The sequence below is a fragment of the Branchiostoma floridae genome, chromosome 16, assembly GCF_000003815.2.
Source record: "Branchiostoma floridae strain S238N-H82 chromosome 16, Bfl_VNyyK, whole genome shotgun sequence".
Classification (NCBI taxonomy): domain Eukaryota; kingdom Metazoa; phylum Chordata; class Leptocardii; order Amphioxiformes; family Branchiostomatidae; genus Branchiostoma; species Branchiostoma floridae.
The window spans coordinates 12527583-12539899 of record NC_049994.1 but is presented as its reverse complement, the minus strand read 5'-3'; the positions used below and the strand labels follow the sequence as shown (position 1 = coordinate 12539899).

The 12317-nt window shown below is 42.5% G+C and overlaps 2 protein-coding genes across 2 annotated transcripts in view; one reads left to right on the top strand and one right to left on the bottom strand.

Moving 5' to 3' along the window:
• LOC118432780 (centriolin-like) overlaps nucleotides 1-4351 on the bottom strand; it is an 8997-nt gene extending 4646 nt beyond the window's left edge. The window contains exons 1-3 of the mRNA XM_035844399.1: nucleotides 4229-4351; nucleotides 3212-3320; nucleotides 2-2531 (exon numbers count right to left, since the gene is read on the bottom strand). Coding sequence (XP_035700292.1) covers nucleotides 2-2531; nucleotides 3212-3258 — 2577 coding nt within the window. The 5' untranslated portion in view covers nucleotides 3259-3320; nucleotides 4229-4351. The remainder of the gene's footprint in view (nucleotide 1; nucleotides 2532-3211; nucleotides 3321-4228) is intronic.
• A 175-nt stretch (nucleotides 4352-4526) lies between these two features.
• LOC118403597 (ADP-ribose glycohydrolase ARH3-like) lies at nucleotides 4527-6390 on the top strand. The gene is made up of 3 exons (XM_035802361.1): nucleotides 4527-4711; nucleotides 4869-4945; nucleotides 5316-6390. Exons 1-3 carry the CDS (start codon nucleotides 4589-4591, stop codon nucleotides 6358-6360), a joined length of 1245 nt encoding a protein of 414 aa, XP_035658254.1. The 5' UTR covers nucleotides 4527-4588; the 3' UTR covers nucleotides 6361-6390.
• Nucleotides 6391-12317: the final 5927 nt, after the last annotated feature.

Below are 12317 nucleotides of genomic sequence, written 5' to 3'. Positions count from 1 at the left end.
CATCCCGCTGCTGCTGAGCCACATCCCTCGCACTCTGGGTGTAGCTGTCTGTGGCTTGTGCTAGCTGATCCTCAAGGGCTCTGATGGCGGCTTCAGCTTGCTGTTGTCGCCTTTTTGCATCAGCCGCGTCTTTTGCTCTCTTCTCCAGTGCCTCACTGAGAGATTTCTGTAAGTCTCCTAGCAGCTTCCCGACCTTGTCCCTCTCACTTTGAGGTTTCAGTGTTCCTGTGCCTTTCTCTACATATCTTTTCAACTCTTGCACTCTCTGCTGGAGATCCTCTGGATTGATGCTGGTATCCATGAGGTCTTGAAGGTCCTGTTCCGCATCGCGCAGCTGCTTTGCCAGGGCAGCTGACTGTGCCCTCAGAGCAGCTACTTGTGCTGCTAGTTCCTGTGCTTCTGTTTCCTTGTCTTTGAGGTTTCTGGCTTGTCTAGCTTTTTCTTCCAGCTCCTGTTGAAGAGCCTCCTGCTCTGCCATACTTTCATCATGGGCCTTACCAAGTTCCCTTCTTAGTTTATCGATCTCTGCCTGAGAGGCTTTCAACTTGGCTTCTGCCTCGGCTTTCTGTCGATCAAGATCATTTTTTGCTCGTCTCAATGCGCCATGATCCTCATCCTGGTCAGCAAGGAGCTGCTCCAACTCTGCCAGTTTTCTCTTTGCTGCATTCTTCTCTTCTCTCTCTCCTTGAAGTTCCCTCAATCTGTGCAGGAGTCCATCTCTCTCCCTCTCAAGCTTCTCTTTTTCCTTCTGTTGTTTGTCTGCTTTCTTTCTTGTGTTCTGAAGATAGTCCTGTAGTCCTCCGATGATCCCCTGCAGTTCTGCCTGCAGTCCCACATTTCCCTGCATCTGGCCCTCTTTTAATTCGTCTTCAAGGTCCTGAAGTTCGGCTGTCTCATCAGCGATCCTCTGCAGCACATTGTTGAGCTGCTCCTGCAGCCTCTTGTATTCTTCTTTGGTTAGATCCAACTGTTGCTGCTTGCTGACCATAGCTGCCTTTGCATGAGCCTTCTCTGGGGTCCCTTCCTCTAGAGCATCCATCTGTGCACGTAGATCATCTATCTCTTCTTGCTGTCGTCTCATCAGGTCTCTCTGCCTCTCCATCTCTTGCTCGATCTTGTCTGCTTCTTCTTGTAACTGTTGTACCTGTTTGAGTTTCTGTGCCAGTTGGGCCAATGGCATGCCTTCTGTAAGCCTTGCCAGCTCGTCAGCAGCTGCTTGCATCTGTTGCTCTTTCCTGTACAGGTCCTCTTGAAGTCGTGTAAGCTGCGTCTGGGCGTCCTGGATGGATCTCTCCTTGTCCCCTAACTGTGTGTCTAAAGCATGGTGGAGCTGTTCGTGGACTCGTCGAGTCCCCTCGTCATCTGCATCTTCTATGTCTATAGCTGTCATGCGCAGTGGCTGGGCCCCACTGGGAATGAAGCTCTCTCCCGCATAAATGTTACGCTTGTAGCGAGCCTTACCAATGTAGGGGCTCTCCTCTGGCGATTCCCCAAGTTCTGTATCAGGGGGAGGTCGGTAGCTCATTGGTTCAAACTTGGCATCTAACTTGTAGAACGCAAGCTCCTGCTCTAATTCATACTGTTTCTGACAGGCACGTGCTAGCTCGGCTGTTTTCCTCAGCAGTATCTCATCTTTGGCATCTAGCTGATTCTCAAGCTCTTGTATTGAAAAGTCCTGATCTGAACCACTCTTTTTGAGCCTCTTTTCTCGCCCGGTGCTGACCTGTAGCTCTTCAAGTGTTGCGTTGTGTTCGTCTTGGAGCGCTTGCAGTTCCTTCTCCTTCTGGTCCAGGGATCTCTCCAGTGAGCGTATCTCTTCCTGCCCAAACCGAGCCTTTGCCTCTTGCCTATCTTGGTCTGTAACCTGGGCTCTGTCCAGCCTCTCTAGACCCCTCAGACAGAAAACTGTGTAGAGATGAGCGTGGGGCATGTCGCATACTGGGTTCTCAGCTATGGTCACGTGGATGAGATCAGGTAGGGGCCTTAACCTTGCTACTTCTGAAAGGGAAGATAACTGGTTCCTTGCTAACTGTAGAACTCTAAGAGCCTTCAATCTTTTACCCATCCATGAAGGAATATGCTCTATCCTATTTCCACTCAGATTCAGTACCTGTAGGTTTGTTAGTGTCTCTAAGCCCTCTATCACACTTATCCTGTTTGAAGCGATGCTTAGCTCCCGAAGATTTGTAAGCCTCTCCAGACGCTCAATCTTCTCAATGATGTTGTTGTTGAGGATGAGAACCTCAAGTCGACGTAGAGGTTCCAAGTTTTCGATGTACTTGATCTTCTTGTCCCCTGTAAGAGTGAGGCTAAGTTTTGTGATGTACCCCAGGTCTTCCTCCCCGGTGATTTTCCTGACGAGCACGTCGGAGATGTAGCGAACCCCGGGTTCCTGTCTCCTCTGTTCACCATCTCCGTTCTCCTGCCCCCGTCCTCTCTGCACCAGGATGCTGTCTGCTGACTGCCTGCCCGAGGGCGTTGCTGCACTCCTGGACCTCTCTGATGGAGCAGCTCGGGCAGATGCTGGCTTCCTGTGGGGAAATATGGTAAACTTGAGTTCTACGACCTCATACCAGAACATGAGTTGCTAAAACCAGTAGTTCCACTGCCCCTAGGGGGCACATTATCAAAACTGACCTTTGTCTTGCAGACTACTTACAGACCAAATATCATAAAAATTCATCCCCATCTTCCTGAGTTATGCAGTCAAAAGCACAGAACGGCACAAACATTTTTGAAAACATAACCTACTAGTACTTGTTGTATGATAATGTATACATTCGTAGACCTAGATTAATTATCTTTGCCGAAATGGTTATGTTCTCGGTAGCATTTGTGTATGTGTATGTGTGTAGATGACCAGCATAACTCAAGACTGCCTGGATGGAGTGTATTGGTATTTGGTATACTTCTGCATTTGATTTTAAGGAGCTTGCTTATACAGTTATAGAAAAATGTTTCTTGGACTTAAAAACAGGCTTACTATATTTCAATAACCTTGATTTATACACATTATGTAACAAGCACTTTATTCTGTTTATTAATTTCAAATCAATTAAGTGTGAAAATTTTGTAAATGAGTTACAAGAGGTTATGACCACTATATCTGGGGGTATAGATTGTACTCCTTTTTTGTTCTGTCAACTAATAGAAACAAAGAATGCTAATTTTGCCTAGACACAAAAAGAAGCTGTCTTTAGGAAGTTCCTACCTGGCACTGGCAGGCTTCCTGGCCTGTGTTGCTGAGTCACGCTTCATTGTTGTCCAAGTTTGGCACAACTACACACATCAGGTGATATGGCACTGTGGCTTCAAGTCACCTGAAAAAGTATCAATTCAAAGGGGCTACATTACTTCAATATGCCAGTAATCAGCCAGTCTTACAACTGTATGCAGGCCATTGATTTAATGTCATTTGTGCCACGTTGAATTACAGTGCTATGTCTCATGCTGAAACTCAATTACATACGTGTACATGCTAACATGGTCGCTGGGAATTCAAGTTATAATTACTGTGGCACCAATGAAAAGCCTCTACTGTAGTGTTGGCTGCAATCTTGTTTTACTGAATCAATGTACCAAATACTAGTAATTTGATGCTTTGTACAGAGTCACATGAAATTATGAATGTCGCGGCACCAGTATCTAAAATTGGACAAGTCATTTGGTGACAGATACTAAGATTGCTTAAGTTTAACCTAGTTGAATCAGGGCCACCTGTTGTATGTTCAACTTCCAGAGTCAACATTATGGTGAAGTGTTACGTTACAGTTACTAGTATATTCTTACAATGGCGATGACTATGGACAAGCCAGATACCAGTGAAACGTACTTCAAATCTCCGTGTCAAATAAGAAAAATAATTCTCGCAGTCTTCCACATAAGATAGACACACTAAACATAAGGTTCCTAGTCGTGTTTCTGAACCACAAAACTGCCTTTCTTCCAACCACCCTTACAACCTCTTACCAGCTGGTATTCAACTCCACGTCCTTCAATTTTCTGTTCTACCAGACCCCAGACAGAAATAACTCAATTCCCAACTTCGTCATGCCTCACAGCGTTGTCTTCTCCCCAATGTTGCTCCGTCAGTGTGTCAACAAAAGCCCCCCTCCCCGCAACTCGACTCTACACACAAAAACGCCAGGCTTCCCCAAGCCTTGTTCTGACTGTTTATACTTACACAACTTGTTTGTAACCAGCGCTTGAGCATCTAAGATGTCCTTACCTTCGAATGAAGGGAAACCCGAGACCCTCTTACAGTTAAAAGTACCGCCAAAACCCGATACTACATTCTTCAACCGTCCATCGCCGCCATCTTGTTCCTTACAAATGATTCACCTTTGACATTTTAGCTGTTTTGTGCATAAAATATAGTTGCCTAATCAAAACATGACACATAAAATCATTATTTTACGTAATTAGTCCTTCACATAGAATGAAGTACCAAATTTCGGGATGTTTCATTTTCAATATGTCTCTAAACAATTGTATAAAGGTACAAAATGAAGAAATGTTTTGATCTAAGGGCTGTACCAATAAGGCACTAGAACAGTAACTAGAGACAGCCAACAAGGAAGTTTCCAAGATGACTGAAATGGCGTCGGTAGCTCAGATTCTACGCTCGCGGTTTCGTGGTTGTCTTGCGGCCGCCGTAGCCGGGGACTGCATCGGTGCCGAGTTTGAGGGTCGCTGTCGGCCAGTTGATAAGGTGGCTAAAACTATGTTACAGTCTTACACAGTTAATGAAAATACTTCTCGTGGAACTGACGATAGTTCAGTGCGTATGTGTAGGTGTTGATGTCAAGTTCAGATACTGAGATAGTATACGTCTTTTAAATGGTTTGGTTGTTGTTTTGCTTACACAGATTCTGGGATATGTGGAGCATGTCAACAAGCAAAGAGGAAGGGAGGTGGAATTTACGGATGACACAGCCATGGCAAGGTTTGTTTCACACAAAACCGCAGACTTTAAGTAGCCCAGGACATGATGGGTGGACGTTTCTGCCCCCTTCTTCTTCTTCATGTGTGTGCCAAACTCATAAGACTTATAAGTTGAGGGTTCAGCATAACCTCATAAGTTGAAGACTCGGGATAATATCGTATATTGAAAGAGTGCTAAAAAGATTGCTCCGAGAAGTGAGTCCAAATCAAATTAATTATGCAAGAGACCATGGCATCTGCTTTACAATAAACATGACAATTTATGTCCCCCTCAACATCTGCTTGGAGATTACAATTGACGGTACTTGACCAACCAGGTTCAGAACATAAGTAAAGCTTTACTCAAATCTGACTCTTCTCTATACTTCCAGGTCGGTAGCGAGCTCCCTCATTGAGTGCAAGGGCTTTGACGCCCGTGACATGGCCACCAGGTTTGCTAAGGAGTACAAGAGGGAGTCTGGCCGTGGCTACGGAGGGAACGTCATCACCGTCTTCTACAGGCTCCTTGATGAAGGCCTTCAAGATGTCTTTGAGCCGGCACGAGAGCAGTTCGACGGGAGAGGGTCGTACGGCAATGGTGGGGCTATGAGGGTTGCACCGGTGGCACTGTACGCCTATGGTAATGTGGAGAAAGTTCAGGACGTAGCTAAGCAGACTGCTATGATTACGCATTTCAATAGGGAAGGGTATAATGGGGCTATTCTGGAAGCATTAGCTGTTCATCTTGCTTTGCAGCAGAGTAAAGATGAGAACTTAAATGTGGTTAAGTTTGTAGACAACTTGCTTGAGAAGATGAGGATAGTTGAGGTAAATGATGCAGGCAGCAGCCAATCAGAAGGACAGGCAGTTGGCCAATCAGAGGACAACAAAACTGGCCAATCAGAAGGCACTGAAGGTGACCAATCAGAAGAAGAGAAAGGGAGCAAAGAGGCAGCTTCATCTAAAGAGGCATCCTTGCCAGACCAGCCCTACTGTGCAAAACTAGAAATCATGAAGGAGTTTCTACAAAGGGAAAAGGTCTCAAGGCAGGAAGTTCAAGACCAACTTGGAAATGACATCAAAGCGCTGAACTCTGTTCCGGCAGCCATTTTCTCCTTCCTCCACTGTACACGCTCTGTCGACGACATCCCCACAGACAACGCTCTGGAACGTACCATCATCTACGCCATCTCCTTAGGCGGGGACACAGACACCATAGCCACTATGGCAGGGGCCATAGCTGGTGCGTATTATGGGATTGAGTACGTACCACCCCCTTGGATGAAGGCATGTGAGGGAGCCAATGATGCTGTCAGGTTTGCTGACCAGTTATATTGCCTAGCAACAGGAGAAACAATAGAAAAAGACAATGGGGACGAGGACAGTGAAGATGCCCAGAATAAGGGGGATGGGGCAAAACCCAGTACAACTGAGTAGCACTGCAAACTTGTTACAAAGACTACAGGATTAAGGCTTTGGAACATGTTATTTCTATTCTGTAGTTTCATTCTAGATAAATTTACTGCCCCCAAAAGTGTGATCAAGGTAGAAACTACCTATACAATGGACAGTGGCAAGAGTTGGGATGAAAATTGTGCCACAACTTTTTTGGAAAAATTTAGTTCTCTTTTGAAAATTGCTTAATGTTATTAATGTACCGGGTACAATGTATGTTCATTCTGTGAATGTAATGAGATTATTGTGTCTCCAATATTATGTTTAACCAAGAACATTATATAGACATCATTAAAGTCTAACTAGGTACTACATGTACAGATGTAATGTTACAATAAAAGGGCATACCTGGCTATTTGCAACCCTTTGAGATGTATTTTGGATTTAATGGCAGTGAAAAGGGGGATTTTATTTGCAGGAAGAAGATAGAATCTTTGATTTAGGAAATTAGATACGTAAAAATGTTTTTGTTGTTTATACATTCTTTCAAGCAGTCTGCATAGCTTTTTTTGATTACTCAAGAGAGTTTTGTAAAGTTTAAAAGTTTTGTTTTTAAGTTTGCTCATTGTGCCATGTATTTATTGTGTTCTATCACATGCCCGTAGCCAGGATTTTGGTTGGGGGGGTTCTTTTTAGTGCTGGTGGGACCATCGAGCGCCGCAGGCGCGAGACTCACGGCAAAGGCGTGAGCTGCCTAGGGGGGTCCGGGGGCATGCTCCTCCGGAAAAAAATTTAAATATTGACCTTCTGAAACGCCATTTCCTGCATTTTGACGGGCAAAATTCGCTGGCTAAGTTTAATGGAATTTCTATTGAAATACACAAGACTTTGGCATAAGTCATTGAGGCCGACCTGACATATTTTCATCATGTCTGATACCAAAGCCGCGAGGCTTTACAATGGAGGTCCGGGGGAATTTTGAAATCTGGACCCTCTGAAAAGCCATTTCCTGCACTTTCCGAGGCAAATTTTGCTAATAGACTCACTAAGATTGAATGAAATGTCTATCAGTGAAAAATGCAGATCAGTCATGCCTTTGGAAAAAAATCTTGACATGAAAAAGTGGACCTTCGAGCGTGAAAAAGCGGACCTTCGATCGTGTGGGGGGGGTTCTTCAGAACCCCCCGAACCCCCCCTGGCTACGGGCATGTATCAACTGCAAACTCAAAGACATCACAAGCTATTTGTTTTTGTTGGAAGATATAGCTGCTGCAATCTTTAGTGAATTCACAGTACAGAGCACAGTTTGCAACTGTTATGGCATTTAGCTGCATGATAAATATTGCTCTTTCGTTTAGAGGATCCTTGCCATACTTTTGGCTGGTCACATTGCCAAAAGCACAGCAGGGGGCTTTAACCCTGACCAAATGGATCGTCATATATACTAGTAGTAGTCTGTAAGTTCTTTAGTGGGTACCATATGTTTTCATATGGTTCATGCCAAGTGCTGTAGTGTCCATAGGAAGTAAACATATGTCTTTCCGTTCTTGCATTCATGAAGTAGTCAATAACAACAAAGTTGTGCCAGTGCATTTAAAAAGGCCTGTCAATACTCAAGTTATTTCCTATGCAATAGAATGAAATTAACATAGCGAATACGCAAAGGAGAAACGTTAAGTTCATTCTTTGATCTATATTAAACTTAACTAATAATGCTATTGACTGCATTCATGTAAAGAATTCAAATGATGAGATCCAAGAATATATTTCACTCTGCCTTCACTGTTATGTTCTGTCAAATTTCTTTAACATATGATATGGGCAAATCCCCTGAGAAAATCCCTAGAAACATGATTTTAAGGTTCTTTTGTATTTAACATTTAAATTCTATTATAGATTGCATTGAAGATGCTGTGCCTGTGGTCTGCCCTAGTAATTTATTGCCAAGAATACCAGTCTCTAGGCATGTAGTCACAAATGTCAAACTTGATAACATGATGAGAACATCTGGCTGTACTGTCTTTACCCAAAACTGGGCACAACATTGAAGGCCTGGATTGTAATGACTTGTGTCAAAAATCAAATCAAATTCCACCTGGAAACAATGTTGACTAGAAATTAAACAAGAATTTGAGATACTAGTATTTTGTTTCCAACATCATTGCTGTTTTTTTTCTATCATGCACAACTTATGCTGTTAAAATATTGCCACCCACACATCCATTCTGTGTTCCCTTTGTCCACTCTAATATAAGATTAATTGGATAAATCTTCATAAGGGGGCTCATCAAATATCCATCAAACACAATTTATCTGTTTAGATAAACATGTAGAGTCAACAAATAGAAGAGTACCCAGGTGTAATCTTCAGTTACTAACTTAAAGTTACTTACTGAGTTACGTAACATGTAACACCAAGGAGGTTAACACTGGTTTAATCTTTCCACTTGATTGTAAGAAGATAATGAGCCTGTGACTAACTACTGAGCCAGCGACTACTACCAAAGACAGCACCCTAACTACTTTAGATAATTGTACATGTATTTGTAGGGAAGAATGTTCTCAGAAGAAAGTGCTTATACTAAGTTATAGCTTAAGGTACAGACCAATTGGTATACTGTAAATGCAGAAATGTTCGCTGTGGTTTTATGTTCACGGTTTTTGCAGTGGCCACTTCACCGCGAATTTAAATCCACTGCGAACATTTTTCCATGGCATTAAGAGACTGCAGTGCATATTGCTACCGCGAACTTAAAACCATCGCGAAAAGTCATTTTTCCCGCGGCCTTAAACGCATTTACAGTAGTAGGAAATAATGCCTAGTTTGTCCCATTACATGTAGACACGCTCATTATCCCATCTGACCAAATCTCCTTCCCCTTCCTGGAGAATTAATGGTTCACCCTATGTAAATATGGGTCCACTGTTCCCATTCGGACCTCATCTGTGTTTGAAACAAACAAAATTCTATGTCTACAACTTTTCTAATTTCACTTGCATACATGTAGGTCAGTGTTTACGTTTTAAATTATTCATACAGACAGTATTGTACCAATCAATCAAGCCAGTGATCATCATGTGTAGGTGTGTTTTGTACAGAAACTGTGTCAATCACTCAATGACCCAGATAGAAGACCCATGCCTTTCTCAAGCCACTAAATTTATGTAGTTTTACACATATGGTACACTACAAGCCCTTTGGCAAAATAGCTGAAATGTATGAGGCTAGAAATGGGATGCAGGGACAGAATAATCAGGGATAGTATTTCTTCCCTCATGTTTACATTTTACTCAAGGGAACCACCTTAGGTCAAAGGTCACTAGGGGTGGCCCATTTTGGATCCATGCCAGAAGACCCTTGGTCCTCAGATTCTTTAGGGATTGTCCATTTAGTGTTGTGAATGGTATGCCAAACTTATTTTTCAATGGAAAAAGTTCAAAAACATTGGTTTGATTAAGGAGGTTATGAATCTCCTTGGTTTGAATGAAATGATGAATTTGTTCTCTGTAATTTCCCGTTTGATATCGATATTGATTGAGTACACATATTGGGGGCTATGAGCCATTTTGGATAATCTCCAAGTCCAAGCAGATGTTGGCTTTCCTGACCTTACCTGAAAATGCCAGTTGATCAGAGAGCTTCACAACTACTTTCCATCCAAACATCTGCTTGGAGATTGTATTTTGGATAAAGCTAGACCATGGTGCCCCTGACATTTTAGGGGTTCTCCATTGTATGTTGTAAATTTACTGTAAATGCATTTAAGTGTGCGGGGATTTAATTTCGTGGTAGCGGGAAAAGGACTTTTCGCGGTAGTAACATGCACTGTAGCCTCTTACTGCCGTGGAAAAATGTTAGCAGTGGTTTTAAATTCATGGTGAAGGGGCCACCGCAAAAACCGCGAACATTAAACCACCGCGAAAGTTTCTGCATTTACAGTAGTTTCTGGACATGATTTGGATACGGTACATAATCATAAACATGTTGTTTTGCTAGGGGTAAATCACCAAGCATATGTTGGGATGAAAATTGTTCTGCCTGTCAATTTTTTCAGAAATATACTGTGACTTACGATTGCAACACACGATTTAGCTTAAGAAGGTCCACCCTCACACTCAGGGTTGACAATCGCGGCAAAGCCTAACGATCTTGTCAACCCTGAGTGGGAGGGTGCTCATGCCTTACCAATATCTGGTACAGGAGAGGGATATCTCATATTCTAGCATGGGTTAATTTGAATCACATGAACTGCTATACTATTTTAAAGGAAACTGGCAGTCATGAGCCAGGTGTCTACGGTGACCATTCTACAAGTCCACTCAGAGTTTGGTCATCAATTACAAGACATGCTTAACCATAAAGCAATTTCTGTTCATGATTAAATATTACAAGGTGACGTTAGGCCTAGTAAATCATGAACAACAGTGCAAGGCCATCTATGAAATTTCGCCATTCCACAAATCGCCTTGTTTGAATAAGCCCCATAATCTAGGATGGAACCATGAATTAAACATAGTCTGCATGGCCTACATTCCAGGGTGGGCAGGTCTCCATAATCCATTGACGCATGGTATGTCGCTGGAGGTGATTCACTCTATAAATACTGTACATTCATTTACTTTTGCAGTTTTTTAAATTCATGAATAGAATAATTCTGTAGATCTTTGTGGTGCCATGATTTCGTAAGGTTATCGTGAAAACAAAACCACCATGAAAGTTTTAAGATTTACAGTACCAAATGCTAAGTATTTCCTAACAGGTAGGTAAACTGTATTCATTTTTGTTGTAGTACCCCAGTAGCAGCATGGTTAATGTTAAGGACTTGTCAGGGCTCTCCCCAGCTTTGAATTTGTTTCCATCCCTCTCATATAGATTTTCTATTAACAATTTGAATCTGCCTGATCAAATCTGATGTTGTCATACCATACAAACATGTTGAATACCTGGAATTTTGGTTGCAAGTACATGTATTTGTTTTCGTCTGGACTAATCAAATGACAAAATGTTTAATTGATTATCATGATTGGAAACAGTTGGAAATTTTGGTCTTGAGAATGTGCCAGGTCCTGGCAGCAAAACCCTACAATAGGGGCCTTTGAAGGGTTGCAGATTACAACAATGGGAACGTTCATGATAGATTAGCCATAGGATCAGTTGTGATGCCTAAAATCTAATGTTCAGACCCTTTTTGTATTGTTCAACAGAAACAGACTGTCATATTAAAAGCAATACCAGACATGCATTCAGTTAGTTGTCCCTGTCAGATTCAAACACAAAATTGTATCTATGACATCTAATTAACCAACAATTCACTCAGATCAGTGGACATATGGCAGTGACAAGTTTCTGCCTTCTTTTTTTACTTGCCTACATCATCTTTGTTTACCTCCTGGCTCCCATGCATGACTTGACCTGGTAGTGAAAGATTTTGCCCCTAGGGCAGGCACTTTCTGTCTACACTCATTAGTTCATCTGGATTCTCTCCCTACCTTCCAAGCCACACCTGTGGCCCATTTTGCACTAAATAAAATAGCCCTACTCTAACAGTGCACTCAAGATCCAAAAACCATGTATTTGCGTTATGTCAACTATGAATGCATGAAGTCTGCATCCAATACAGGTACATATTTTCTTGTTGATGATGTCTGTTCTCATTCCATGTCTCTTTCGGACCCATGGCATACCAGATGGTAAAGGCATGTGTTGAATAATCACGATGGGGGAGGTTCTGCCTATCTTGTTGGCTTCAAGAATACTAGTAGTACTTTGTCTTTATCAGCAGGTTATCATCTTGTCTGGCAACTGCCATTAAAACAGCTGACTTCCCCATTTACTTCCACTGGATGACTGACATTTCGGATCTGCCATGTTTTACTGCTATTTTTGCACTTGCTGAACCAGCTGCACTACAGAACATCTCATGATAAGTTGCTGTGATATTTTCTAAATGAAGACTCATTATAGTTTACTCTCCAAGCAGATCCCACATAGCATAAGA